This window comes from Trypanosoma cruzi, genomic scaffold (assembly GCF_000209065.1).
Source record: "Trypanosoma cruzi strain CL Brener 1047053516397 genomic scaffold, whole genome shotgun sequence".
Classification (NCBI taxonomy): domain Eukaryota; phylum Euglenozoa; class Kinetoplastea; order Trypanosomatida; family Trypanosomatidae; genus Trypanosoma; species Trypanosoma cruzi.
Window position 1 is genome coordinate 71,446 of NW_001849400.1, and position 27,658 is coordinate 99,103.

Genomic DNA, 27,658 nt, shown 5'->3' on the forward strand with positions numbered 1-27,658 from the left:
TTTTTTTAAATTATTTATTTGATTTATTTGATTTATTTGATCATCTTCACATGAATAAGTATCGTTTTCTCTGCAGAATAGGAGGGGATAATTATTGCGCGTGCGGTAGAATTTTAGAGGGGACCTCTTTGCTTTAAGGGGAGAGAGAGAGAGAAAGAAAGAAAGAACAAAAAGAAAAAAAAGTGTGTGTGTGTATCTGTGTGGAGGAGGAACACGCATCAAAAAAGCAGGGAGTGAAAAAAAACAAAAAACAGAACAAAAAACGACAACATCCTTAGAAGCTGGCGCCGCAGATTACGTGCGCACACAGGGACAAAAGAAGGAGAACAAGTGGCAGATAAAGGCGGGCTGCGTGATTGGTATCTTTTATTTGAAATGCAAGTGAAGCACTACAAAACGCTGCTGGCTTCTCAGCCAGGATTTGCCCGCGTGCAGGCTATCTGCTGGTCGCCAAATAACAAACGCCTGGCAGTTGCCGACAACAATCGTTTTGTAAACCTGTACGACGAGTTTGGCGAGCGGCGCGACAAGTTTCCCACGAAGGCGGCAGATAACTCGGCTGGAAAGTCGTTTGTGATACGCGGGATGGTGTTTTCTCCGGACAGCAGCCGGATTGCGGTGGCGCAGTCCGATGGGATGGTGGCCATCTACCGGATTGGACTTGAGTGGGGGGAAAAGAAGGCCATTTGCAGCAAATTTCCACAGAGCAATGGGGTCACCTGCGTGTGTTGGCCGAACACGACGCAGGGAGTGGAGCTTGTTGTCTTTGGGACTTTGGAAGGGAAGGTGAAGGTTGGGATTTTGAAATCAAATAAGTCGCAGTCACTCTACGCACATGATCACGCCGTGGTGTCCGTGGCAAATTACGCCGATGGGCAGAAAGTCATCTGTGGTCACTTGGATGGCTCTGTCTATCAGTACACGTTTGATTCCGAGGAGGCAAACGAGGTGGCTGGATCAAAGAAGATTTTTCATCACTCTTGCGCCCCGTATGTTTTGCTTTGGGGGGAACACATTTGTGCAGCGGGACAAAATGGGCATGTCACTTTCTACGACCGCAATGGCCAGAAGGTTCAGAACATTGATTACAAGGTGGAGGAAGAAGGGGAATTCACGGTGGGGTGCTTTAATCCCAGTGGGCAGACGATTGCTCTTGCGTGCCGGGAGAAGTTTCGTCTTTTTGACTACAACCTGCGCTCCCGCAAATGGGAAGAGGGAATTGTAATAAACCTTCCCAATTCTTACAGCTTTTCCGCCATGGCGTGGAAGTATGATGGAAGTCGCATCGTGACAGGAACATTGACAGGAGCGGTAGACATGTTTGATGCCTGCCTGAAGCGGTACCGCCTTCGTGGTGCGTTTGAGTTTACATACGTCAGTCATAATCAAGTTATTGTGAAGCGACTGGCGACAGGAACCCGTATTGTGCTGCGCTCGAATCTGGGCTATGAGGTCCAACGTGTCAATGTCTATCATGACCGTTACCTGGTGGCCTACACATCCACGACTCTTCTTGTTGGTGACCTGATCTCGTGTAAGTTGTCGGAGGTGCCATGGCGATTGTCAGGTCGTGAGAAGTTTGTGTTTGAAAACCCGCAGGTTTGCATGGTATTTGCGGCAGGGGAGCTTTGTCTGATTGAGTATGGCAAGAAAGAACTTCTGGGCACCTGCCGCACGGAGGAGCGCAACGCCCATCGCATCTCTGTCCGCGTACATGAGCCCAACGATAATGGCGGAGGAGGTGAGCAACAGGCACGTAAATTTATCGCTTATCTTATTGATCGACAAACAATTCAAATTGACGATCTTGGAAGTGGGATAACCGTCGCACGCGTTACCCACCAATGCCGGATTGATTGGCTTGAACTCAATTATCGCGCCAACAAGTTACTCTTTCGTGACAAGCAACATCAATTGTTTCTATATGACGTAGAGGAGCAAACCCGCACCACATTGTTGAATTACTGTACATATGTGCAGTGGGTTCCTGGTAGTGATGTGGTGGTGGCACAGAACCGCGTTGAACTTTGTGTGTGGTATAGCATTGATGCCCCTGACCGTGTTGCCGTTGTGCCGATTAAAGGTGAAGTGGAGGGTATTGAGCGTGGCAACGGTAAGACGGAAGTCATTGTGGACGAGGGCATTAACACCGTTGCTTACGGTCTGGACGAAGCTCTTATTGAGTTTGGCACAACCATGAAGGACCATGACTATAACAGGGCATGTGATCTGCTTGATCAGATTGCTCTCACTCCTGAGACGGAGGCTATGTGGGCAAATTTGGCCACCGTGGCACTAAGGGAGATGAAACTACAAATAGCCCAGCGTTGCTACGCGGCCCTTGGCGACGTTGCAAAGGTGAACGCATTGAATCATATCAATGAACTTGCGGCGGCAGCAGCAAAGGCCAGTGATGGCCTTACAGATGGTTACGACCACTACACCGTGCGGGCTGAACTTTTTATGTTGAACAAGGAGTATAAGCGGGCTGAGCAGGTATTCCTTGAAAACGGTAAAATTGAAGAGGTGATGGCCATGTGGGAGGAAATGAATCGCTTTGATGAAAGCATCAATGTCGCTGAGGCACGTGGTTGGCCGGAGTTGGCAAATAAGCGTGCACAATACTACAATTGGTTGATGGAAACAGGCCAGTTTGAGAAGGCCGGCGAACAAAAGGAACGGGATGGCAAATTAATTGATGCCATCAATTTGTATTTGCGTGGCGGCACTCCCTCACGGGCGGCAAATGTCGTTTCGGCCAATGAATTGAGGCCCGAACCACAACTTCTTGAGGCCATTGCGGCCGCACTTTTTAAGGCACAAGTGTTTGAAAAGGCTGGTGATTTCTTTGAGAAACTCAAGATGGATGATCGCGCCATTGAGGCGTACAAAAAGGGTCATGTGTACAGCCGTGCAGTGGAGTTTGCAAAACGGGCTCATCCGGATCAGGTAGCGGCGCTGGAAGAGGCATGGGGTGACTACCTTGTTGGGCAGAAACACGTGGATCAGGCGATTAATCACTACATTGAGGCAAACAAATACGGCAAGGCCGTGAAGGCTGCGATTGACTCCCGTCAATGGAGCAAGGCAGCACACATTCTTGAGGGCCAGGCAGTGGGCGCCGATAATGACAAGACGGTGAAGGGCTTTTACAAAAACATCGCTCACCATTACGAGGAGCTACATCAGTATGGGGATGCGGAGAAGTTCTACATCAAGGCTGGTTCCGTCAATGAGGCTGTCGAGATGTACAGTCGAGCGGGGATGTCCGATCACATGTATCGTGTGGCGCAACGTCATCTCTCACAACAGCAGCTTGTTGCACTGTTTGTGGATCAGGCAAAGCAGCTGGAAACAAAGGGTGACTACGCCGGAGCAGAACGCATTTACCTTAAAGTGAATGAGCCGGACCAGGCAATTGTCATGTACAAAAAGAGTCGTGACTATACAAATATGATTCGTCTTGTTCAGGCCTATCGCCCGGATTATTTGCTCAAAACACATCTTTCCCTGGCGGCTCAGTTTGAGAAGGAGAAGAACTTTAAAATGGCAGAGACACATTACGTGGCTGGAAAAGACTGGGGACGGGCGGTCAATATGTACCGCGACCGTGAATTGTGGGAGGATGCCGTACGTGTTGCCAAGGTGCACGGTGGAGCGAATGCTGCGAAGCAAGTGGTCCTTTCCAACGCCATGGTGGTAGAAGCCGAGGACGGTGTGCGGCTACTGATGAAGTTTTCTCTTGTGGATGCTGGCATTGATGCCGCGTTGGAGGCACAGAAATTTGATTTGGCTTTGCAATGGTCACAGCTTGCACAGCCCGCTAAACTCCCTTATGTGTACCTCAAGTACGCCATGTACTATGAGGATCAAGGGGACTTCCGCATGGCAGAAGATGCCTTTTTAAAGTCTGGTAAACCACGTGAGGCGATTGATATGTATCTGCATCAACAAGAGTTTGAAAACGCCATGCGTGTTGCAGAGGGATATGATCAGACGGCTATCTCTTCTATTCTTCAGGCAAATGGACGGGAACTCTTCCAGAAGGGCAATCATCGCGAAGCGGAGGCTTTGTTTCTCCGTGCTAACACCCCAGAGCCATTGCTGAAAATGTACATGGATAGCCGTCTCTACACAGAGGCTCAACGACTGGCAAAAGAACATTGTCCTGAGATGCTTGGCGAGATTGCAAAGCGCATTGCACTTCAGTCAAATGACCCGAAAGAGGCAGGTGCAGTGTTGGAGGAACATGGTGAGTATCAGCTGGCCGTGGATACATACATCGGCGCCACACCGGAGCGGGTGCCTAATCCTAACGTTTTGGCCAGTCTCTGGGTGCGTGCGGTGAAGGTGGCTCAGAAGCATGATCGTAATATGCTTAAGGGAGTCCTTCGCATTGCCACGGAGAAGTTAAAAGATGCCAAGCGATATGTTGAAGCGGGTAAATGCCTAGAGGACTGCGAAGACTACAAGGGTGCAATCAACATGTATGTACAGGGCAAGAAGTTTGACCTCGCGGAATATCTGGCCAAGCGCATCAGCCCTGAGTTGGAAGACTACGTGAAGCGGGCCATTGTGCAGGACAGCATTGAAAATGGTGGAATGAAAGACGCCAAGGTGGTTGAGGAAATTGATCCAGAGTTTGCACTCAAGGCTTACATTGCCAACAACGACTGGGAGAATGCCATCCGTATAGCGAAGCAATTGACTCCGGAAAAAATGAAATACGTGGCAGGGTTGCAGATGAAGTACCATCTTAACAAAGATGAACTAGCAAACGCTCTTGACGTGGTGGAGGAGTTACCACTTGATACAGGCGACTTTCGCTTCTATGACACATGGTTGGATATGGCCGAGAAACTCGTTTCCATGATGCCACTGAAGGCTGAAAGCAATTTGAAGTTAGATGGCTTCCACAGAAGCCTTATCAATGTCTCAGAGAGCATGGCCACATCTGGACAAAAACCAGAGGATGTCGAAAGGGCAAATGCACTGGCACATATCATTCACGCTTATTACATGGCCCCACGTATGTTGGATCTCTCTTTGGGCGATTACGCAATGAAGCTTCTCCTTGGCCTCCCTCGATGGATTCCGTATATCGCACCAGAAAAGGCTTTTTTTGATGCCGGCATGGCTGCAAAGAATGCTGGATCAGATGCCATTGCGTTTCTTTACCTAAACCACTTTCTTGACATCACGGAGAAGATAGCGGAGGGTGCCACCGACAGCTCGAGCATCGATGACAGCAAATTTGACTGCACAGACTTCCCCAAGAAATACTTACTGCCGAAATCGTCGAGTGTGGATGTGGCGGCAGAGGAGGAAGTCAACAAGTGGGTGTTGACCATTTCCATTGAGAGTAGTTTTGACCCGCACTTGCCAACAACAATGGACCCACAAAATCATGTGGAGATGTTTGAGGGTGCACTGCGGTCTCCTGCGGGAGAAAAATTTCCTGAGTGTGCTGTGACTGGCTACCCAATTATTGGCGGGGGGCTGACACGATGTCGTAACTGCCAGCGACCAGCAAACCCGGAGGATTGGAATCGCTACGTTGTTTTAGGCAAACAGTGCCCATGGTGCGGCGTGGCGGATTCACCAAACTTTTCGATGTAGATATTTGTTCACTGGGAACTGAAGCACCGTCATACTCCCTTTTTTCTGGTTTTTTTTTTTCTTTTCTTGTGATGCCGTGTCTTACCTGTTTTGCCCCGTATTACTGCGAGTGATGCAGCTTGAAGGACGCGTGTTCCTCTTTTTTTTTTTTGGTTGTTGTTGTTTACTTGTTGTTGTTTTTGTTGTTATTTTGATGGAGATTGATAGAGAGGAGGAATGGGAGAGGGAGAGATAGATGGGCCGAAGGAAACAAAGATCATTTATTTTTATTTTATTTTATTTTATTTATTTATTTATTTTTTGCTTTAGTTCGTGGTGCTTTCTTGCTTTTATGCGTTTTCTTGTGGTTCTCTTTTTTTGCCAAAAGAAAAAAAATAAAATAAAAATAAATTTATTATTGTCGAGTTGCGGTGGAAGACGTAGAAGGGTGGGGGCCGAGTGGAGTGGGGAGTGGCCAAGAGACCGCCAACTCCAGAAGAGACATAACAGACACCCACAGGCTTAAATACATACATATATATATACAGCGGGGCAGTATACATTTAAACACAAACACACAAACCGTGCATTAGCGATATTCTTGGCAAAATGGTGCGCTATGCGAAGCGGCCGTGGTACACACCAGTAGGCTTTATGAGTTATGCACCGCATTCATACGGTGCGCTCTTGGTGTTTGTGGGCACGACTGCAGTGTTTCCACTTCGATACAAAATATCAGAGTACTTTGAACGGCAAAGGGACGGTCCTCATGTTGAACTGAGAAGAAAGGCAGTACTCTACTACAACGAAATAGAACGTATGCATCGCCGTCAGGCGTTGCAAAATTTGTCTAGTATGCAGGAAGATGAGAGCAGCCATCGTTTGTCTGCCACACTACAAGGTGAGGCACTGCGTATGGGTCATGTGGATCAAGAGTACAACTACTGGTATGCCCATCAACGTGATGCCCTGCGCGCAGAGAAGTTGCTGGCTGAAGTTAGGGAACTACAGGAAAGAGTGAGTCAAGCACAATAATCATGCGAACAAAACATATATATATATATATATATATATATATATATCTATACAAACTGACTCTTTTTATCCATGTATATTGAGGAAGGGAATTAGGGAAGTGTAAAAATAGGGGTGTTGTTTTCATGTGTACACTGTATCGGGGGTTTATAGGCTGCAGCCATTAGTGGAGGGAAAGGGGTAAAGGATAGAGTGGATTGCTACAAGAAATCTTTGGTCTGGGTGGGTGCACGAAAAAAAAAAAGGGGGGGGGGGGGGGGGGGGGGGCGGGGGACAACAAGGAGCGTGAGAATGTTGGATTTGGGAGTGGAAAAATTGGTAGGGCGTTAAGAAATAATCCCTTTTCTTTTTATATTTCTCCCAGCTGACAATATTTATTTTACATGGGCCATCAGAACCATAAATGTGATCCTCACCGCATTTCAGTGAGGCCGAACATTTTTCATCTTTTTTGATTTTTTTTTTTTTTTTTTTTTATGCGATACGCATGTTTTCTGGTGGTGCGGCAAACGATAATTCTCTTGTGTGTCCTATTATCTTTTTTTTTTTTTTTTTTGGATCTGCCCATGTATTCGTTCCTTATTTTTTTACAAACGTGTACATACACACAAAAGGACGCGAAGAAACTTTATTATTTTTTTCTTTTTTATTGATTTTCTTCTTTTTTGTGTGGAGAGCGGTGATAGAGCGGCGTGGCCGCGGCGTTCACTGCAACGCCTTGTGTGTATTTCTTTGAAGCAACTCACGGGAGTTATTGTGCCTGTGGAAGACGCGGACGGCTGAGGAGTGGAGAGGGAGGAAGATGCAGAGCCTGGCACACACCGCGTACTTCTCCTCGCCGCTGGGTAATTCAGAGTGGCGGGGGCTCAACACACCCTCGCTGGTCGAGCGCCATCTTAACAGTCATGTCGAAAGCCGTCGATCACTGTACCAGAGGGAGGCACCGACGACGGCGTGGGCCTCTGCTTCGTCCTCTTCTTCTTCTTCTTCTTCGGGTGCTGTTGACGGCACTGTTGGGTCTTTTGCGCTGCGTCGCTGTTTGGATCTTTTGGTGCGGGCGCAGAGAACTCAATCCGAGAGTGTGACGATGCTCACAACACTTCGCGAACGTCTATTTCCGACACCCAGACGTGGAGGTGGACCGCTTCATACGCCTGTTGTTGCGTTGGACGATGTGGACCGCGAGGTTTTGCGGCTACGTATTCTTGAGCTGAAACATTCCGGACTCAACCCAAAGCTGTCTGAATCCATTGATAGTGCCCTGCTGCCATTTCAGTCTTGCCTTAGACAAGAGTCGGAAAGGTCTGCGACTGCCAGTGAGACAGGCGGAGTTTCTGAGGCTTTATGGGAGCCCTGCAATCGGGTGGCGTCTCTGCGGGAGCAGTTCATGGGTCTTGCTCAACTGCAGGAAGAGGCGATGCAGTCGCTGGGCATGCAGTTGTCCGAGTTATTTGCAGCCACTGCCGCCAAAAGTGGCAGTCTTTACTACTACCCCGCTGTTATAGAAACAAACGATGGGGATGGAACGCATGGAACCCGCGAGCGGGGTCCACATGATGCGGTTTTACGGTTTTTGGAGCAGCTGGAGGACGTGATGGCTAGTAAACAGCACATTGTTCTCTGTCTGGCGATGGCCCTAAGAGAGATTTATGATTCCGTGGCCCCAACGTCCGCGTTGTCCTTAGGCGTCCTGCCTGTGGCGACGAGCAGAGGAAAGGGAGAAGCTCTCTGCGTGTTTAAAAGGGAGGATTCTGCAAATAACCGCGTGTCTGTCTCTGTTTCACCGCTGAGTACTTTGCATCCCTCATGTTCGACCCCACGCGAGGAGTCCGTGCGGTCGCCAACAGGTGAAACTGACGGGCGGAAGTTGCTGCGACCAATTCACGCTGGTCACGTGCAAGAGTGCCGCAGCGGCAACAGCAATGGACTGCCCGATGTTGACGGCTCGCCATTGCCCAAGTTGTTTGGGTGTGATGTTTCACCCAATGAACCTACATGCAGGGATTGCAGGGGTCGCAGGGAGAAGACGGAAGAGTCACCACCGCGTCAAGAAGATTGTGCGTCGTCTAGTAGTCTGCGGCCGTCGTGGGATTTTGACATTTCACCCGAGAGCGGCAATCAACGTTCGCCGTCGCTTTGCACAGGGGGAATGAGAGCGGTGAGCGCTTCACCACCACCGCCCTTGGCAAGGTGTATTGGGAAGCAGACGGAAGAGACGCTGCAGGCTTCGTTGGATGCAAACTGTTGGCTGCGGCAGAAAAATGAAAAAGGTGAGGGGGAATCAATCGCCGAAGAAATGCCACAACCGCAATCCGCATCGAATTTCTTACCGTCCATGAGCGGGGGAGAAAATAGGGACCATGCACCAGTTCATGGGCGACGACAGAAGGAACCCACAGCCGATATCGCCGCGGAGAACGCGCGGCTAGTGCGTTTGCTGGAAGCAAAGGACAGTATGATTCTTGGTATGCAAGAGCGTTTTCTTGGCGCTGTGCCTTTGCTTGTTGAGCGTTTAGGGAGCAATGGCCCTCACAGCGTAAGAAGCGGCAGTAACAATAGCAACTGTTCTTGTCGTAGTCGATGTTCTTTGACCCGTGGGGATTCTGCTGAGGAGCAGTCATCGACACCACCGCCACCGACACGTACCGCCTCGACATCCACATGTCAGAGAGGAAGTGGGGGTCGGATCGAGGAAGCAGCAAACACGGGGCGAAGCGATGACTTTACTGAGCTCACGGTGCTCAAAGAGAGGTTGGCTGCACATATGGAAGAAAACCAACGTCTGCGTGACGCCTTAAATGAGATGAAAGAGGAGAAGCAACGGTGGAAACGGGAGGCGAGAGAGCTCAAGGAGGAGAATCATGTATGGAAGGAGAGGGGGCGGGAGGCAAAGGTGCGTTGTGAGCGGCTTGAGGATGATATTCTTTTTTTAAAGAAGCGACTCTTGAAGTCTGAGGGGGCGTTAATGCTGAGAGACACGGCATTCACTTCTGTGAAGCGTGATGAGAGGCCACTGTTGAGTACATCTTCAAGCCATCACCTTAGCAGCAATGCCAAGAATGAAAAAACCAACAGGGGGACGGACGGTCTTGTTTCTCGTGACGAGGCAGACGACTCCTTATCGCCTAAACGAGGTCGGAGTCGAACTTTGTCTCCGTCTTTGAAGGTTGGTGTGACAACGTTGCAAACTTCTGCTTCCCTGCAGGAGAAGCGAAATCGTTTGCTTTCGAAGCTTGGGAAGCGCACCGAGGAAGGTACGCTGCCGCAGGCAAATCCTTCTTTTGATGCGTACGAGGAACCGATTGTGGTGGTTTCGCCACTGACAGAAGAGCGCGTGATGGTGGGAGGTGGCGGCGCCGCACCCACAACACCTCCGCCTTCTGCGATCTCCTTTTCGCCGTCGTCTGGGGCGGTCCGGATCGACAGGCGCCTTTCGCCGGAGTATCACTCACCGCAGGCGGAACCTTTTGCGTGCGTGAGGAGCGGCGTCCGTGGCGATGGGGCGGGGAATGCGCGGCTATCCACCGCGGAAGTCGACCGTATTCTTGCGAGTGCGCGTAGCCTTTTGAAGTCGGTTGGCTCCGCACGGAACGGCCATCGCGATTTATTTTTCCCGTCAGCTACCGACAAAATGACGTTTGCCTCCACCTCCGACTCTTCGTGGTCGGGCTGCGCATCCACCATTTCCGGCGACAACGTGCGTCAGGGGAGTGGTGCTGCCGCTTCTTACGCCGTGGCATCCGCGGACGAGGAGGAGCCGCCTCCACCAAGGCGATGCTCCATTTCCCCGTGTTCTTCCGTCAGCTATTCCTCGGCGAAGAAAAGAGCGCAACGGCTCCCTCCTCGTCAACTGGAGCAAAGTGAAACAAATATTGTGAGTGCAACCCAACGCAAGACAAACGCATCATTATCATCACCCTCATTACCCCCGGCGGTACGGCAGTCACGGCAGAAAAATGTGAAGGGGAAATCAACACCATCGCCGGGGGCACAGCGCTCAGCCAAACCGCGTCCACCGACTGCACGTGAGGCGCTCATGCGGGAGCTTCGGGATCAGCTTGATTTGCTGCAGACGCAACACGCCAGTGTTCTTAATCAGGAGGAGCAGCTGCAGCTAAAGCGGAAACAGGTGGTGGCAGCCATTCAGCGCCACAGTGATGGAGAAAACAGCAGCAGCTCCACGAGTGCGGGCAAGAAGCGACTTGCATTGACTGCATTGCTTAAACGATTTGACGCAACCCAAGAGAGGGTTCAAAAGAAGGAGGCACGACTTCGGGAGTACGTGGAGATAGTGAGGCGGCAACTGAAGACGTTAGAGGATGATTTACTTTGACGTGGGAAATAAAATATAGATCTTAGAGCAAAGATGCACAAACACACACACACACGCACAGGGATGCGGTGTGCCCATGCGCAGAGTTATATGTTATATATTCCTCATTGCACGTCATCCATAGGATTGCATTTATGGATGCATTACCCTTTTTTTTTTATGAACGTTTTTTTTCTTTTCTTTTTGCTCTTTTGTAATCTCTGTCCGACGAAGAATGGTGTGTGATTATGTGCATTATTTTTTTTTTGTTTCTTATTTTCTTTGTTTGGATTTGTAAACGTTTTTGTCGTTGTTAACATTATATTACCTCCAAGGCGAGAGTGTGTTGTATCGTAATATAGAGCGCCAACAAACCCCAAAGGGAAGACAAAAGCAACGACACATACACACAAATAGAGGGAGAGAGACAGCAAGAGAGAGAGAGATCGAGGAGTGGTGGTGTTTAGTTTTTTTTTTTTTTTTCCAATTTGCCGGTGTGTGTGTGGGGAGGCCGATGCCGCGCGAGATAGTCTCTATTCAGGTCGGCCAGTGCGGCAACCAGCTCGGCCTCAAGTGGTGGGATGTCATGATGCAGGAACAAAAGGCCAACCCGCAGTACCCTGACGCCCGCGATGCGCTTTTCATTTCTGAGCCTGTTGGCAAGGATGGAAGCGTGACATTAAAGGCACGTTGCGTTGCGATTGACATGGAGGAGGGCGTACTGCGCTCCATGTTACGTGGGCCTTTGCAAGGCCTCTTTGATGCGACCTTTTTTGTCTCCGATGTTAGCGGGGCGGGCAACAACTGGGCAGTGGGACACATGGAGTACGGCGACAAGTACATTGATAGCATCTCAGACTCTGTCCGGGGACAGGTTGAGTGCTGTGACAGTATTCAGTCTTTCTTTGTGATGCACTCACTGAGCGGTGGCACCGGTTCCGGTCTAGGCACGCGTGTGTTGGGGATGTTGGAGGAGGAATTTCCACACATTTTTCGCATCTGCCCTGTAGTGATGCCGGGAGCTGTGGATGATGTGGTGACGGCACCATACAACACCGCCTTCGCAGTCCGGGAACTCATTGAGCACGCAGATGCGGTGGTGCCATTGGACAATGATGCACTTTCCCGCATGGCAGACAGCGCACTTGGGCGAAAGTCCATGCACAATGCAGACGGGGAAATATTACGCGGGGGAGTGCCGGATGTCCACACCTACAGTGTGGCCGAACCGACCAAGACAAAGTTGCCGTATGACTCGATGAACGCAGTTGTGGCACAGCTGCTGAGTAACTTGACCTGCGCGATGCGGTTTCCTGGTCCCTTGAACATGGACATCAATGAGATTACGACGAATCTTGTCCCTTATCCACGCCTCTTATTTTTGACAGCTGCTATTGCTCCACTCAATGTCGCGCGATATTCGGTAGCTGCCGGCCCGCGTTCTATTGATACGTTGCTTGCTTCCTGCTTGGAGAAGGACCACCAGTATGTTGATGTCTCTGGGGGCACGAAATCCGCGCTTACGAAGGATGCTGGCACCTGCTTGGCCACGGCTCTCATTGCCCGCGGTCCGCAGATCACAGTTGGTGACTTGGCCCGTAATATTCCACGTATTCGTGAAAGACAAAAGTTGGTGTACTGGAACGAGGACGGATTCAAGACGGCTCTCTGTAGTGTGAGTCCGTTGGGACACCGGGATTCCGTGCTGATGCTGGCCAATCACACTTCCATTGCTCAGAAATTAGAGACAATATACGAGCGTTTTACGCGGTTGTATAATGTTCGTTCTCACGTACACCACTACGAACGATTTCTTGAGTTATCGTACTTTGATGCCTCTGCAGAGATTCTCTCGACGACGGTGGATGATTACAACTTCTTGAACACGGAGGAGCCCCCGACGGATGTGCCGCAAAGCATGCGGGAATTGGTGTACTACTAAGGCCGAAGGATGTGGTTTCTAAGAAGGAAACACGTCTATGAGGCGGTTTTATTGCCTTAACTTCTCTTTTTTTCTTTCAAGGGAAGTGTTCTGTGTTTGGGCGGAGGTTCTTGTGAGTCTGTTGGCTTCAGTCTGTCCGTCTCTTTCTCTCTTTCTTTGTGTGAGTGACGGGTTGCTCAGATGTTGTTGTTTTCTATGTGCGTTACCGTACATGCATGTGCGACTGTGGTTGTGTGCCGGCACGTTGAGAGCTCCTATTTGGCCGTTGCAGTGTTGGAGATGCAACTGGCTTCTTTTTTTTTTTAATGTTTGCAGCCTGTTTTTTTTTGTTGTTGTTGAGGGGGGAAAGACTTGTACAGCATTCCAGTGAATAAAGGGAAGGTGGGTGAGAAGAGCAACGAAAAACGACGGGGGAGGGGAAAAGAAGGAAAGACGGCACGCACACCCATCGAAGTCATGTCGCAACAGGCGGTTGAGGGGACACCAACACCAACACCAACAATGACAGGGGGAGGAGGAAGAGGAATGACGCCGAAGAGGGAGGTGGATGCCTTGAAGCGCAAGTACATTTTTGTAGACGGCCCTGTGGACCCCGAAGTGGCGCTCATTCGTTACGATCTCCCGTTTGCGCCGTCAGATCCAAAGCGGTCGCTGAAACTCCGCCGGCGCCTCGGACTCCCTCTTGACGAACGCGCCGTCGACCCCAACGTTCGTATCGTGATTGACTCTTTCATCACACCGCGTGCGTGGCATGACGAGGCCGGGGTGCTGTGGGTGCAGCACGGCAGCCCACACCCAGTTTCTCGCACGGAAACCGTTGAGACGCATGATAAGCTTCGCCGTCGCATGCAAGAGCTTGGTGTCCAGCGCACCGGTATCTGTCCACTGCGTTCCCTGCTGTTGGCGGAGTGTTTTCTAGAGGTGATTCGACAAGTGACTGCCGAGTGCTGGGAGCGAGGACTTTTGCTGCTTAAGATTCACACCGAGCGCACGGCCGCTCAGACGGCGCATCGGGAATTATTTGAATCCCGCGTCGGACACGCATTTCGGTTGGCGCTCAAAGGCGAGAAGGACACAAGTCGGGTGCAGCAGGATATTGAGGCCCTGAAGCGGCGAACAGAGGAATTAGCTGAGGAGGAAAAAGTCCTACGGAAAGAGTGCGACGAGCTTGCTTCGAATGGGGAGGAACAGATGTTGATATTAGAGAAGTTGCATGCGGACGAAATAACGGCAATCAAGAAGGAAGGTGTACAGAAGCGTAACCAGCTGGAGCAGATGGTGGCGTTGCCTTTACCCCTTTAGGGTTGGAGGGGAATTAAAGGGGGAAACTCTTGTCTTTTTTCTCAATGCGTGGCTTCTTGGCTTTTCTGCTTTTTTTTTGATTGTTGTTGTTTACCCCCCATTCAACTGTTCCACCTTTCCTCACGTCTGTTCTCTTCGCGGTGGACGATGATGTGCGAGGCGGGAGAGAAGGAACGAAAGGGCGTTTCTTCTCTTCTTTTGGGTTACTTTTATTCCGTTTGTGTGCGCCTCTCTTCTTGTTTGGGGTCCAAGATCCTTCAGAATGTACAGACACGAAAACAAAACAAAACAAAAAAAACAAAGGAATAGAAACCCAAAAAACTTTAGCAATCTTCATTCTATTTGTGTTTTCTTGCGTTTGTTGTATGTGCACGTAATCACTGTAAAATTTTCATTTTTCATTTTTTATTTTTTTGTTCTTCCACGGCCTTTCATGTTGGGCTTTCGGGTGTGTATGTGTATTTGGGGTTGTCTGTGCCTGTAGGGTGTACAGTAAATATTCTGCTCCCTTGAGGCCACAGGGGCCCAAAGCCAGGGCGGGGATAAACCACCCGTGGTCACAGCTCTTTACAAACAGAGTATACAATAGGCAATAGGGCGACATGCTCCTTGCGCAGCGCAAGAAGAGGCAACAGGTGGCAGGTAAAATTGGTCATAGCGATGAGAAGTATGAATTAGGGACCAAACAACACGTGGTCGTGCAGCAGGGTAATAGGGCGCGCCGTTTTCCGCAGCGGCGACCCGACGTGAATCCCATTTCTTGGCAAGCGTTGCCTTCGCAGCCGTCGCATTCGCCGTCGCATTCACCGTCGCATTCGCCGTCACCGCAGCCACATCAACCCATGCAACAAAGGGGACCACAGGTGTCACCGAGGGTAGCCTCAAATGTACCATCTATGAACTTATTGCCACTGGAATGCAATGCCAAATACCACGGGAATGATCCGCTTTTAAAGCCTCTCAATTTCCCTTCCGCGCTTCCTCCACTCCACGCGACGCCTTGGTTGCATAGTTCCACAGTAGTGAATAGGCCCCCGCCGCATATTCCCTCAACACTTGATGCCGCGATTTTTGCTCCCGCGCTGCCATCTGTACCAGGCACTTACAAGGCAGTGCCGGGCGTGCAGCAGACCCTTCCTCCTATGCCATCGGCGTCGCCGCCGCTACTTCCGCCTGTGCTAAAAGACTCCCCGTCACGAGCGGTCTTGTCATCACGTGACCGCCAGTACGATTTCAATACGAATCTTAGGAGTCAATTTGACAAGGACAATATTGACCAGCGCCCAAAGTCACAGTCGGCAATGGGTTTTATTACTGCGTATCCACAGCCAAAAGAAGATGAACTTCTTGCACGGAATCGGGAGCGGCAAAAAGCTATAGAGATCCAAAACGAAAACGCACGCTTGTGTGAGGAGCGACGCCTTCAGAGAGAACGCGAGAAACAGTTGGAGATAGCGGAGCAACGACAGCAAGAGGAAGCGGCACGACGAGAGCGGCAGCGGGTTGCCCAACAGGAACGGTTGGCGATGGAGCGCGAGCGGCAAGAGTCGGGCGAGATTATGAGGGGTGGGAATAAAAGGGTTTTGTCGGGTAAGAGCCGTGGGGCACAATTGCAGGAGGATCTTAAGAAGCAAATGGATGAAAATCCGAGGAGGAAGGATGAGGGGGAGGAACGTCTTCCGGCAATTGGAAGAAAATGGACGGAACGGGCTACTTCTGAGTCGCCGCCTTGCAGTAACGGCGGTGGGGTGAATCCCGCCATTGTAGCTGCGGAGAGGGAGGGGCTGGAAATTTCTTCAAAGAAATCGCCGGAACGGTTCCCGTCCTCGGTTGGGCCTTCAACAAACGGGGGAGCGGCGAATGTGTCGGCTCTGCTCTTTCAAGCCCCTCCGCCCTTTTCATTTGGTCCATCCCTCTACGATCCCACCAGAGCGGTTGGAGCCTTTTCTTTGGCGCCAAATTTTTCTTTTCCATCCGCCACGCCAATATCGGTGCCGAACGTGGAGACAAAAGTAGAACATACAGCCGCTCCCTCGGCTTTGGACGTACCCGTGTGGTCCGCACCGGATCTACCCACGCAATGCAAACCGTCTCCAACCTCGGATGCCGCCCGCTATGAATCTCATCTACACGACATGGTCACTCATCATCGGAATATTCAACGTATGTTAGAAATGGAGATACAACGGAGGCCAGGGGACGCGGTACCGCCACCGCTGCCAGCAGTAACAACGGGATTGCCTTCATCAGTGCCGTTTTCTTCCGCATTTTCTCAGGGCCATCTAGGACAACCAAACCCATTTGTAGTACGGAATGGTCGCAGTGCCGCAGGCGCACACGGTAGTATCAGCAACGAAAATAATGCTGGGGGATCGTCGACTGCGTCGGAGGCGTTTTCTTCGGTGGCGGCGCCAGGGATTTTGAAAAAATCGAGTGAGCCGTCTTCCCGCATCACCGTATTGGGCGTGAGCCCGCCCTCACGTTCCTTAGGGGCAGGATCAATTGGAGCCGTGGCAGCTCCGTTCTCTGGAAAGGCAGACCCCGATGAGCTCTCCGCGGAACCCTCATTTTTTGTTACCGCGTTGCCGTGAGGGTCGAGCCGAAATAATGTTTCCGGCGAAAGAATGAAGGAAAAAAAACAAAACAACAAAAAAAAACAAAAATTAATAGTAGAACTTTTTTTTTTTTGTTTCTGCTGTCACCACTTTTGTATTATATTGATTACTCTTTTTTTTTTTTTTCTTGTGTGTGTGTGTGTGTCACTGCGATTTTTATTGCGTTTTTTTTTCTTTTTTTTTTGTTGTTTATTCATTTCAATCGTGTGCGTACATTTTGTTTATATATTTATATATGTATGTATGCGTGCGCGTTTTGATTTGAGGTTTTGGGAGTGTGAGCAGACGTGTCATTGCTCCTTCTCGCTCTCTCTCTCCCTTTTATTATTGTTATTGTTGTATCTCTTCCCATTGTATTATACGTTGTTTCCGGTTTTGCTTGCGGGAAGGAGTGTAGAAGGAACATCTGCTGTTGTTTTTCTTTTTTTCCTTTTTTTTTTTTTGACGCAATGGAAGGGACCAAATGAGAGTCCACAGGCCACATGAAAATGAGGCGATGTGCCTGCTCCATGCATGCATGTTTGTATCTCTGTCTGCCGCTCGTTGTCTTTTACTTTTTTTTTTTCTTTTTTTTTTTTTTTTTCTTCTTTTTGGCTTCCTGAAGAAAAGGGGCACCAGCAGGTCTTGGGTGCATCTACTTCTTCTGTTTGTTGATTGACCGTCAGGGGCTTTTCCCGCACGTGCTGCTGCCCGACCGCCCAATCAAACAGCAAACCACACAGAAGGGAAGAAGGCAAACAAACAGGCAAAACACACACACCACAAACAAAAGAAAAGAAACAGGGGCCAGAAGTAAGTGAGGGGCATAGACAAACAGCAGCAAGGCAAAGGCACACACACGCAGAAGAAAAGGAGAGGAGGAGGAGGGGCGTAGAGAACCTGTGATTCCCTTTTTTTTTTTTTTTTTTACTTTGCCCTTTGGGATTACATTGTTTTAGGCCTCCCACTCCTACTTCCCCCCTTCCGGGTGTGCACATATTTATTTGGTTTACTTTATAGTGTTTTTTGTTTCTTTGCGGCATATACAAACACAAGTGTCCTTCCCTCATTATTTGGAAAGAAGGCACGGGACGTGATTTTGAGATTAGAGTGAAGGTAAGAAATAAAAGATAAGAGGAGGCGTTTCTGCCTGTATCTTTTCCTTTTTTTTGTACGTGTGCGTGTGGGCGTGGAACAATTCATTATTTCTACACGCAGCAGCAAGAAAAGAGAGAAAAAATAAGGAACAAAAGGGAGACCGGCAGGCAGGCAATTGGACCATAGCCATGGGGTCAGACTACCCTGATGATGGGCATATCTTTGTATGCGTGCGTGTTCGTGATGTCGCCACGGTACCAGGCATGGCAGTTAATAACACCGCCCCACGGCGCTTGATGCGGGAAAACATCAAAGATGCCCAGCGTATTTGTGTCTCCACGCTTGAGAATGTGGTGGTGATGCATGACCCAAGGTCCATTGATGACGCGTCGTGCGTGGCACGGGATGCGGATAGTGTGGTGCAGCTTCTCACCTCCCGCTCCTCAGGGGGGAAGTATAAGAACCTTGCGAGGAAACTCCTGACATCGACGGCAACAGCAAGCTACTTTGAATACGACAAGTGTCTCAATTCCATGGATGCAGACTCCATGCTGCAGATGCCATTGATTCGTGACAGTGACTTTATTCGTCCTCCTGAGTATGGCACACAGGAGGACGTGTATCTCTCTACAGCGGTGCATGCCGTGAGCGCCGCAGTTGATGGCATCAACTCATGCGTTTTTGCATACGGACAGACAGGGAGTGGCAAGACGTTTACATTGTTTGGCGACACGACATGTAGTCGCCGTGACCCTGGCGTGGTGCCACGCACAATTGACGATCTCTTTCAGCGTCTAGAAGGCCTTCGACGTGGGTACCAGAGCAACACCGAGACCGAGTACTCGTACCGTGTTTTACTTTCCTTCTTTGAGATTTACCAGAATGAGGTGTACTGTCTTCTTTCACGCAAGGGTCCACTACATGTCAACTTTGTGCGCGACGTTCTTCGAAAAGAAGAGACCATGACCATTCACAATCTTCAGCAGCAAGCGGTGACGTCGGCGGAGAAGGCATACCCGCTTTTGGAGTTGGGACTGCGCCGTCGACAGACCGGGGAGACGGGTATGAATGCGCGCAGTAGTCGCAGCCACGCCGTGGTTCAGTTCCGCGTCACACAATGGCGCACCAATCGCATTACGAAGGAGTCTGTGGAGTTGAATGCAACGATCAATCTTGTGGATCTTGCCGGGAGTGAGCGACAGAAGACAGCCAAGACGGACGGAAAGAGTCGTGACGAGGGCATCCAAATCAACCAGTCTCTTGCTACGCTGGCACGTGTCATAAATGACATTTCACGCGGGGCAAAATACGTGAACTACCGTGATTCATTGCTGACGATGGTGTTGAAGGACAACTTGGGTGGCAACAGCAAAACGTTTATGATTGCCACGATTGCCCCTGTCTCGTTTTGTTATCAAGAGTCATGCGCCACACTTCAGTACGCGAAGGATGTTCGTAAGATTCGTAACCGTCCTACAGTAAATAGGACGTTTCAAACGCGTTCCAATTTACTGGAATTAAATGCACGGCTCAAGGAAGAAAATGAGCAGCTGAAGCGTCATGTAGAATTTCTCACGAACAAATGTAACGCGGACATGTATGACGCAGAATCCAATGCTGAGGATGTTATTCTTACGCTGGAGAAGGCAACTGGCATGGCGAAGGGATGCGGTGCTGTTTCAATGAGGCAAGGAAAAGTCACCGCGATGGAAGCAGTCATTGCCGCCCCTGCCGTGGGAGCTTCACCTTTGGTTATCACGGCGCACCGAAAGTACGCCAGCGTCGGTGGAATTGGTGGCTCGTGCCTGCAGGGTGGCTGTGTCGGGGTCACATCGCTCACGAAGGAGATTGTACAATTCCACATTGCGGAAATGTTGGGCCGTGCGCAAAAGTCAGACGCTCAGCCGCGGGAGGGAGATCATGAGTTAAGTAACAAAGTAGACTATGGCATCATTGAATTTGAACTTGTTTTGCAGCGGTCATGTGAGCAGCGGTACTGGATGCGACACATTCCATCCGATGACGCCGATGCAGGTATAAGCGATGCGGTAGAGTGTCATGTCAACGGATTCAGATTGAAGAGTGGGGAACGTCGACAGCTGCAGCACGGGGATGTCGTGAGCGTCTTTTTTGACGGTTTGGACGATGGCTCCGAGCAGGATTTGTTAACATTCCATTATGTGGACATCAACTCTCTCTCGCGCGGTGGCAATTCTGGTGCTGGCGTCACAACAGGTGATCTGTCGGTGACATTTCCACTTTCTGAGGTTCAATCGCAGGAGAATGTGGACGTGGGGCAGCTGCTGCGCGAAAGGGCCAAATTACTTGAAATGTTACGAGAACAGTCCAGGACGATCGAATACCAATGCCAACGTGAAGCAGAGTCACGGTCACGGATGGCGTCAATGGCAAACGCTCAACATCGTGAGAAGGACGTCTCACCATCGCCAAGACCTGTCACGCCATTTGGTTTTAGAGAGATGAATGGACCTGCAGTAACGCCTCAGCAGGCAAGTGCAGCAGCCCGTGCCTTTTACCGTTCTTCGGTTTCACCTTTTGTTCGGTATGAACATAGCGTTGACTCCCAGCGATTTGAAGACTGCGTGCAGGAGAACCAAATGTTGTACAAGGGCGTGATGGAACGCAACGCCACCCTTGAGGAGCTCGCACGCCGCCTGGCAGAATTAGAGAATGGTAATGCTTCCCCAAAACGCAGTTCCCCAGCTTTGGCATCCATCAGAAGTGGCACTCTTAAGAATGCATCACCCACGTCGAAGAGGCTGGTCTCACATGAAGTGAGTGAGAGCGAAAGTGACGATAAAGTTAGTCCAAGTGTGTCACCCGTCGCCGCAATGTCGGAGACACATAAGGACATTAATGCCGTCATGAACCACGATGGTGCAATCAACGAGGAGGGACAGGCGGCACTCAAAGAAGAAAATGCACTCACCGCGGATGAAATTCTGCTAAAGCATCGCAAAGATCCCGGGTTGGAGGAGTTTAGCGGGGTACATGTATACTTGTCAACGTCAGAGGGAGTGCGGGAGCGATATTACGCGGCAAAACGTGAGCGTGTGCTCTGCGAGCGTATCTGGTCACTGGAAGAGGTTTTGGAGGACTTGCGTGGGGAGTTGAACCTTGTTGAGAGCGAGTTGCGTATTGCAAAGGACGCGAACACGGAGCATGAACTTCGCCAGGCGCAGATGGAGGATGAAATGAAGGAGGTGTCGAAGGCCTTGCTCGATGCCACGGAGGAGAACGCCACGTTGTTGCGTGAAATGAATTCCCTTGAAACTTTCCTTAATCGTACCGAAGAGGCATTGGCAGAGGCAACCGCCGTTAATGAGGCAGAAATTGAAAAACGTTTTACACACATGGCGGAAGAGATCCGTGCGCTAAAATTACTTGCTCGCATGTGGAAACGACGCGCCATGCAACGTATTGCGCTTGATTTCAGTGACGACAAAAACCACAACAAGGACGAAGGGGGTGGCGAGAAGGTAGAAAACATGAGTGGCCAAGTGCCGTGGGACGACCTGCGGGTGGAGAGCAACGTGGCAAGAGCCAAGAAACTTCTCGGCGAGCGTGGAAAAACCGCCACTGCCGTGAATACGATAGACCACTTTGAAAAGGAAACTGCCTTTGAGTCTGTCGTGGCCCTCGAGACGGTACTGGCGGGGCTTGAGAATGAAAACTTGCGTCTTATCGATGACATCCGGGCCTACGAGGGGGAATTGCAGGGTTACAAGGACCTCGTGGAGCGTTTGCGCCGTGAGAAGGAATTGCTGGAGAAGCAAGAGAGGAATGAAACGAATTTGACAGGAGACGAACTGCAGAATTTTAAAACACTGTACACCCACAAGTGCGAGGAGCTTGCACTGGCGGAGAGGCAGTGTGCGGATGCCGCTGCGAAACTAAAGACCGCAATGCAGAAGAACACGGTTGTGAAGAAAAAATCCGTGAAGAACAGTGACTTACTGCTTAAGGAGCAGCGACGTGTGATTGAGGCGCGACAGGTAGAGTGCGAAAAGCTTTCAGCCGCCCTCGCATCGAGGGATGAGGAGTTGCGCAGTGTAATGGAATTTATGCGACTTCGCGGGGCGAATGAGGAAATTGATGGCTTTAAGGACAATGGTGAATTGCGTGATCGCATTGAGGAGTTGCTTGCGGCGAATATGGACGCCTATGGCGGGGGCAGTGGGTATTCCGCTTTCCCACTGGACTTTCAATTCCCTGAGGAGGTCGTGGCGCTTATTCGTGTGTGCTTACGCATAATGATGGACCGCCTCAAGATTGAGTTGTATGTACTGAACCGCCAAAGCTTGCACAAGTTTGGCCTACTGGTGCCAGCTGTACAACTGCGGCCGGAGGCGCAATTTCACTCCTTCATGCATGAACTGCGCCAGGTGGTGGCAGAGATTGCCGGTAAACCGCAGCGTATTGGCGGCAAATGGTCCGTGGAGGAGAGTGATGTGTTGTCACGCCTCGTTGACCATCGCCGCCGACGGGCCGGTAACGCACTCAACGGCCTGCTCATTTGGTACGACCACTGGGATTTGTCCCCCAAATCCGAGCATGTCTGTTACATGGAACTCATTCGAAACATGGAACATGTGATGCAGATGGCACGGATGGTGCGACAGGAAAGTCTTGTCAACACAAACGCCACGTCCACGCTGCGGCTCATGCTGCCTGGAAAGAACGGTGCCCCCGAAACGGCTTATGTGCCCTCAAGCAGCAAGGATACAAGCGTCACCGACAGTTGTCGCATTCTAGAGAGGCTGTCGGATAAGACGAAGCGCAGCAACCTTGCACGTGTGGTTGGAAGCAGCAAACTTGTCTCTCCTATTCACACATTTCAACGCAGTCGTACCACGGCGTGCTCAGCTGTGTCTCCTCGTAAGGGTGAAATGGAAGCGATGTTTTTCGCACGCAACACCACAACCCTTACTCCTCTGAGATACACGAAAGAGGGGCATTCCCAGCAAAAGTTGTCGTCAGGGAAGGGTACGGCAAAGACTGAGAGTAAGTTTGGACGACGTGCGACGGCGTTGGTGGTACCTGTGTCAGAAGGTGACGTCAACTTTGCGGCAAGTTCGGTGATGGCTCAACATGACTCCTTGTTTAACTTTGCTCGTAATGCGAGTACAATACATCCTCTCGAGACAGAGCACACAAAACCAACAGCGAAGGTTGCATGCTTTGCCCGTGCAATGACCGATGTGACGAGTTTTGCCGCTTTGGCGGAGTTGTGCGGAGGAAAATCCACTCACCCGCCAACACCGCATGGTACGCCACATGTGGGGGGCGCCTCATCGAACCGGAAGAAGAAGAAGACTGCCCATGCAGCGCCATCGGGAAACTCGCTCCGTCGCACAAGTACATCGCATTTCACACGCACACATACGACTGGTGTGCCGCAATTAAGCAGCCGCATCAGTGGGGGACGTTCCGCGACAGGAATGTCCACGCGCACAAATACCGGTGGCAGCTTGGACTCTCCGAATCCCTCAATGCCAGGTTCAGTGCGGATGAAGCCGTTCTACGACCCGCAAGTGTTGAAACATTTGAAGCAACGAAGCAACAGCGCGAGTAATGAGATGTTTCAGCAGCAGAAGCAACCAATGAAACTCACACCGAGCAAGGCGATGACGGGTTTAGCTATGCCACCACGCTCTCCACAGGCGACGTTCTCACGGGCGGCGAGTATATTTGGTAGAAATTCAATGCCGTTGTCAGAAAAGGCGACCCACACGGCGGATGACAGTAATGCCGCTCCTTCTGTTATTTCTTTGAGGCGTTCCACACCACGCGCACTAGAAGGCACACCACTGCGAGAACAGCCACAACAGGACCAGCCAGTTGTCCCACCACTGTGCTTTGACGGCATCGCCAGGTGATTAACGTGAAAGGCGGAAATTGAGTACGTGAGCATACATGTGGTATGATTATATATATGCATATTTCCGTGCATGGTTTCTGACCTTTTTTTTTTTTTTTTGTTTTGAAAGGAAAAAAAAAAAAAAAAAGAAAAAAGAAAAGGAGGAGGGGGTTGTGGGTGTTGATGTTGTTTTTTCTCATGCTGCTACTTCTTTGGCACATTCTCATTTCGGTGGGCCATTTTTTTTGTGGGTTTGTATGGATGGGGGGGGCGTGTCGTGTGTCTTGCCATTGCAATACCTGCACATTAGAACGAAGAAAGGAACACACACACACACACACACACACAAAAAGAAAAATAATAAAATAAAAAAAAGGGAGGGGTATGAATTTTAGCGACGGAGGTGGCAACAAAAAAAAAAAAAAAAAAAGAAGAAAAGAAAAGAAAAGAAAAGAAAAGAAAAGAAAGAGGGGTGACGCCACCGAGCGGAGGAGGAGGAGGAGGAGGACTACTGCCGTGTTCGTCCTGTTTCCCTATTCCCTCCTTTTCCCCCTTCTTTTATCGACGCCCCTCTACGCATTACACACCCGCCATTTTAATTCATGTTTTTTATTTTAATTTATTTTATTTTTTTTTGATTGTTTGCAACGTTAGACTTTTACAGGCAACACGAGGGATTCTGCGCCCCGGGGAGGGGAGTATTTCCCCCTGCGAGGATGAGGGGTGCGATGAGACGTCGTAGAAGAAAAGAAGAAAATAAAAAAAAAAAGTAAATGAAAGAAAAGAAAGAAAAGGAGGCGGAGGAGGAAATTAGAAATGGCTGGCGCTGTTGATATAATTAAGTACGTGCGTGCCCGGACTGAGGCGGGAAGATGGACGTCATTTCAATGGCGCCCTTTTTTTTCTTTTTTCTTTTTTTAATGCTTCCTCACTTGTCTATCCCGTGCCATGTTGCCTTCTTTTTCTTCTTTCTTTATTTTTTCCCTTTTTTAATTGTTAGATATTTACACGCACTGTTTGTTTTTATGTTTGTTTTAAAGACGGTGGGAGAAGAAAACGAAAAAAAAAAAAAGGGTCTCGCTGTTGTTTTATTTATCATTTGTACGCGTTTCCGTGATAGAGTTTGGTGCAACATGCATCGGTGTGTACATGTGTGCCCAATGCGGTACGGTGTCCACGTCTTTTTGTGTATACACGTCCTTCTGTCTTTTGGTTGCGGTGTGCGGCTGTTTGTTTCTTTGCCTCTTATTATATATGTATGTATATATTTCTTTTTTTTTTTTTTGCTGACATCTCCTTTTCTTCTCTTCCTTTGTTTATTTCCCCGTGCACGCTTCCTAAATGCTCCCTGTGCATGGTGACACGTGTCCAATGGCACACACACACACACACACACACACACACAAAGAGACGAAGGAAAAGGGAAACAAGAGGAGGGGCCACGGCACTTTCTTTTACTCATTCTTCCACACTGTGCCCACAGGGGAGAGGAAGAAAGAGTGAGAGACGGTGCAGACACGCACGGAAAGCGGTGAGTTAGTGAAGGTGCATACATGAAAATCAGGGCACAGGACCGCATCACATATCCGGAGGACGTCGAGGTCTCCGTGAAGGACCGCATCGTCACCGTCAAGGGGAAGCGAGGCACACTCACGAAGGACCTCCGCCACCTGCAGCTGGACTTCCGTGTGAACAAGAAGTTCCGCACCTTCACTGCCGTTCGTTGGTTTGGCACAAAAATTGACAACTCGACCATCAACACGGCACTTTCACATGTGCGCAACATGATTACGGGTGTGACAAGGGGCTTTCGTTTTAAGATTCGCTTCGCCTACGCCCACTTTCCCATCTCAGTCTCCGTGGAGAACCAACTTGTGGAGATTCGCAACTTCCTTGGCGAGAAGCGTGTTCGCCGGCAGGTTGTTGCCGATGGCGTCAAGGTCTACCGCACGGACCCCACCGTTGTGAAGGACGAACTCGTGCTGGAAGGCAATGACTTGGAGGAAGTCTCGCGCGAGGCCGCCGTGATGCATCAGCTCTGCCTGGTGAAGAAAAAGGATATCCGCAAGTTCCTGGACGGCATCTACGTGCAGACCAAGACCAACGTCGTGGCGGAGGAGTAACCATGTTGTCGCATCGTGCAGAAAATTGGCTCAGGGCTCTGTATTTCCTTCAGACTTTGTCGGTTGTTCATTTCTTTTTCTTTTTTTTTTTTCGTTTTAACTCTTTTTTTTTTTTTTTGGCGTTGGTGGACTGCACCCACCCACCAAAAGATTAAAACACCCTCCCCACACACACACACACGCAACGCATGAGGCCGTTGCTTTTGCAACCGCTGTCGTTTTTTTAACATGATGGTGTTCAGTGACTTTTTTCCCTTTTTTTTTGTCATTTTTACTGTTGCCATTGCCACCGCTTTGCCGGCAGACGGAGAAACCATTTCGCTTCGAGGGAAGTCATGACAAAGGCGAACGGACAACACGCAGCCCGCAAGCTTGTGCGCCTGCGTCGCAAGAACCGCTGGGCCGACAAGGGCTGGAAGAAGTCCCACACCTTCGTGGCGCAGAAGGCCAATCCCTTTGGCGGTTCCTCCCACGCGAAGGGCATCGTGCTGGAGAAGATTGGCGTTGGTGCAAAGCAGCCGAACTCTGCCATTCGTAAGTGCGTGCGCGTGCAGCTGATCAAAAACGACAAGAAGATCATCGCCTTCGTGCCCAATGACGGCTGCCTGCACTTCATCGAGGAGAACGACGAGGTTCTGGTGTCTGGATTCGGCCGTTCCGGCCACGCCGTCGGCGATATTCCCGGAGTGCGTTTCAAGATCGTGAAGGTGTCGAACGTCGGCCTCTACGCCCTCTACCGCCAGAAGAAGGAGAAGCCGCGCAACTAACGTGCGGCACGCCAACGTGAGCCGCAGCCGCCTCAACGACAAGAGCGGCTCGTTGGTGTGAGCCTTGCCGCATCTTGGCGCGTGATGAATTTAGTGGGTGTTTTTCCGTCAAAGTTGAGTACTTTTGTTTTGTGCTCTTTTTTTTTCTTTTATTTTTGTTTTCGCAGACCTTTGTGGCCTCGTTGACTCCGCTTTTGCCGCTGCATGACGCGCAGTTGAGAGGCGTGTACTGTCCCAATTTGCATTTTGAATTTCCTCTGCGACACTTCTTTTTTCTTTTTTGTTTTCTGCTTTTTTTTTTTGTGCTTTGTTTTCTTCCTGCGTTTTCACTCCCGGCAGAAATCGGGGAAGTCATGACAAAGGCGAACGGACAACACGCAGCCCGCAAGCTTGTGCGCCTGCGTCGCAAGAACCGCTGGGCCGACAAGGGCTGGAAGAAGTCCCACACCTTCGTGGCGCAGAAGGCCAATCCCTTTGGCGGTTCCTCCCACGCGAAGGGCATCGTGCTGGAGAAGATTGGCGTTGGTGCAAAGCAGCCGAACTCTGCCATTCGTAAGTGCGTGCGCGTGCAGCTGATCAAAAACGACAAGAAGATCATCGCCTTCGTGCCCAATGACGGCTGCCTGCACTTCATCGAGGAGAACGACGAGGTTCTGGTGTCTGGATTCGGCCGTTCCGGCCACGCCGTCGGCGATATTCCCGGAGTGCGTTTCAAGATCGTGAAGGTGTCGAACGTCGGCCTCTACGCCCTCTACCGCCAGAAGAAGGAGAAGCCGCGCAACTAACGTGCGGCACGCCAACGTGAGCCGCAGCCGCCTCAACGACAAGAGCGGCTCGTTGGTGTGTAGAGGAAATGGCCTTCCCCGACGGGTTTCACCATTTTTTTTTTTTTTCATTTAAGTAGTTTCCAAAATAAAAAAAAATACAATTTAAAAGGTTTGTATTTTTTTTATTTTTGACGTTTGGGGAAGGTTGTGCCGTCCCCCTCTTGCCACCGCCGCCTCAG

General features: G+C 50.2%; 10 protein-coding genes across 10 annotated transcripts, besides 42 other annotated features; all 10 read left to right on the forward strand.

The window, feature by feature from the left end:
- Positions 1 to 38: part of a sequence feature (AT_rich) that runs on past the window's edge.
- Positions 1 to 7,167: part of a sequence feature (heterozygous, non-Esmeraldo-like haplotype) that runs on past the window's edge.
- Positions 141 to 181: a microsatellite.
- Positions 376 to 5,619, forward strand: Tc00.1047053509695.90 (hypothetical protein, conserved; the record flags this gene model as incomplete). Its single annotated transcript, XM_812664.1, has 1 exon — positions 376 to 5,619. The coding sequence occupies one exon, from the start codon at positions 376 to 378 to the stop codon at positions 5,617 to 5,619; it is 5,244 nt and encodes a 1,747-aa protein (XP_817757.1).
- Positions 5,772 to 5,809: a microsatellite.
- Positions 5,884 to 5,906: a microsatellite.
- Positions 5,987 to 6,018: a sequence feature (AT_rich).
- Positions 6,208 to 6,633, forward strand: Tc00.1047053509695.100 (hypothetical protein, conserved; the record flags this gene model as incomplete). Its single annotated transcript, XM_812665.1, has 1 exon — positions 6,208 to 6,633. One exon carries the CDS (start codon positions 6,208 to 6,210, stop codon positions 6,631 to 6,633), a length of 426 nt encoding a protein of 141 aa, XP_817758.1.
- Positions 6,649 to 6,685: a microsatellite.
- Positions 6,878 to 6,906: a microsatellite.
- Positions 7,072 to 7,109: a microsatellite.
- Positions 7,168 to 7,499: a sequence feature (areas merged during assembly that could not be assigned to a particular haplotype. This can correspond to areas where the two haplotypes were merged or to regions with more than two copies in the genome that were merged during assembly.).
- On the forward strand, positions 7,436 to 10,966 carry Tc00.1047053509695.110 (hypothetical protein, conserved; the record flags this gene model as incomplete). The annotated part of the gene is made up of 1 exon (XM_812666.1): positions 7,436 to 10,966. The coding sequence occupies one exon, from the start codon at positions 7,436 to 7,438 to the stop codon at positions 10,964 to 10,966; it is 3,531 nt and encodes a 1,176-aa protein (XP_817759.1).
- Positions 7,500 to 15,860: a sequence feature (heterozygous, non-Esmeraldo-like haplotype).
- Positions 7,595 to 7,626: a microsatellite.
- On the forward strand, positions 11,460 to 12,887 carry Tc00.1047053509695.120 (epsilon tubulin, putative; the record flags this gene model as incomplete). Its single annotated transcript, XM_812667.1, has 1 exon — positions 11,460 to 12,887. One exon carries the CDS (start codon positions 11,460 to 11,462, stop codon positions 12,885 to 12,887), a length of 1,428 nt encoding a protein of 475 aa, XP_817760.1.
- Tc00.1047053509695.130 (dynein arm light chain, putative) lies at positions 13,344 to 14,189 on the forward strand (the record flags this gene model as incomplete). Its single annotated transcript, XM_812668.1, has 1 exon — positions 13,344 to 14,189. One exon carries the CDS (start codon positions 13,344 to 13,346, stop codon positions 14,187 to 14,189), a length of 846 nt encoding a protein of 281 aa, XP_817761.1.
- Positions 14,465 to 14,491: a microsatellite.
- Tc00.1047053509695.140 (hypothetical protein, conserved) lies at positions 14,792 to 16,780 on the forward strand (the record flags this gene model as incomplete). Its single annotated transcript, XM_812669.1, has 1 exon — positions 14,792 to 16,780. The coding sequence occupies one exon, from the start codon at positions 14,792 to 14,794 to the stop codon at positions 16,778 to 16,780; it is 1,989 nt and encodes a 662-aa protein (XP_817762.1).
- Positions 15,861 to 16,036: a sequence feature (haploid, non-Esmeraldo-like haplotype).
- Positions 16,037 to 16,701: a sequence feature (areas merged during assembly that could not be assigned to a particular haplotype. This can correspond to areas where the two haplotypes were merged or to regions with more than two copies in the genome that were merged during assembly.).
- Positions 16,702 to 17,140: a sequence feature (haploid, non-Esmeraldo-like haplotype).
- Positions 16,809 to 16,852: a sequence feature (A-rich).
- Positions 16,866 to 17,003: a sequence feature (T-rich).
- Positions 17,141 to 17,225: a sequence feature (heterozygous, non-Esmeraldo-like haplotype).
- Positions 17,220 to 17,247: a microsatellite.
- Positions 17,226 to 17,635: a sequence feature (areas merged during assembly that could not be assigned to a particular haplotype. This can correspond to areas where the two haplotypes were merged or to regions with more than two copies in the genome that were merged during assembly.).
- Positions 17,359 to 17,396: a microsatellite.
- Positions 17,636 to 17,999: a sequence feature (heterozygous, Esmeraldo-like haplotype).
- Positions 18,000 to 18,206: a sequence feature (areas merged during assembly that could not be assigned to a particular haplotype. This can correspond to areas where the two haplotypes were merged or to regions with more than two copies in the genome that were merged during assembly.).
- On the forward strand, positions 18,070 to 23,781 carry Tc00.1047053509695.150 (kinesin, putative; the record flags this gene model as incomplete). The annotated part of the gene is made up of 1 exon (XM_812670.1): positions 18,070 to 23,781. The coding sequence occupies one exon, from the start codon at positions 18,070 to 18,072 to the stop codon at positions 23,779 to 23,781; it is 5,712 nt and encodes a 1,903-aa protein (XP_817763.1).
- Positions 18,207 to 19,040: a sequence feature (areas merged during assembly that could not be assigned to a particular haplotype. This can correspond to areas where the two haplotypes were merged or to regions with more than two copies in the genome that were merged during assembly.).
- Positions 19,041 to 19,860: a sequence feature (heterozygous, non-Esmeraldo-like haplotype).
- Positions 19,861 to 24,167: a sequence feature (areas merged during assembly that could not be assigned to a particular haplotype. This can correspond to areas where the two haplotypes were merged or to regions with more than two copies in the genome that were merged during assembly.).
- Positions 23,889 to 23,922: a microsatellite.
- Positions 24,086 to 24,110: a microsatellite.
- Positions 24,116 to 24,137: a sequence feature (AT_rich).
- Positions 24,168 to 24,363: a sequence feature (haploid, Esmeraldo-like haplotype).
- Positions 24,174 to 24,229: a microsatellite.
- Positions 24,250 to 24,270: a microsatellite.
- Positions 24,355 to 24,398: a sequence feature (T-rich).
- Positions 24,364 to 24,607: a sequence feature (areas merged during assembly that could not be assigned to a particular haplotype. This can correspond to areas where the two haplotypes were merged or to regions with more than two copies in the genome that were merged during assembly.).
- Positions 24,505 to 24,556: a sequence feature (A-rich).
- Positions 24,608 to 27,658: part of a sequence feature (heterozygous, non-Esmeraldo-like haplotype) that runs on past the window's edge.
- Positions 24,658 to 24,753: a sequence feature (CT-rich).
- Positions 25,138 to 25,167: a microsatellite.
- Positions 25,316 to 25,885, forward strand: Tc00.1047053509695.170 (60S ribosomal protein L9, putative; the record flags this gene model as incomplete). Its single annotated transcript, XM_812671.1, has 1 exon — positions 25,316 to 25,885. The coding sequence occupies one exon, from the start codon at positions 25,316 to 25,318 to the stop codon at positions 25,883 to 25,885; it is 570 nt and encodes a 189-aa protein (XP_817764.1).
- Positions 25,956 to 26,003: a sequence feature (T-rich).
- Positions 26,221 to 26,652, forward strand: Tc00.1047053509695.180 (40S ribosomal protein S23, putative; the record flags this gene model as incomplete). The annotated part of the gene is made up of 1 exon (XM_812672.1): positions 26,221 to 26,652. The coding sequence occupies one exon, from the start codon at positions 26,221 to 26,223 to the stop codon at positions 26,650 to 26,652; it is 432 nt and encodes a 143-aa protein (XP_817765.1).
- Positions 26,775 to 26,816: a sequence feature (T-rich).
- Positions 26,919 to 26,969: a sequence feature (T-rich).
- On the forward strand, positions 27,006 to 27,437 carry Tc00.1047053509695.184 (40S ribosomal protein S23, putative; the record flags this gene model as incomplete). The annotated part of the gene is made up of 1 exon (XM_812677.1): positions 27,006 to 27,437. One exon carries the CDS (start codon positions 27,006 to 27,008, stop codon positions 27,435 to 27,437), a length of 432 nt encoding a protein of 143 aa, XP_817770.1.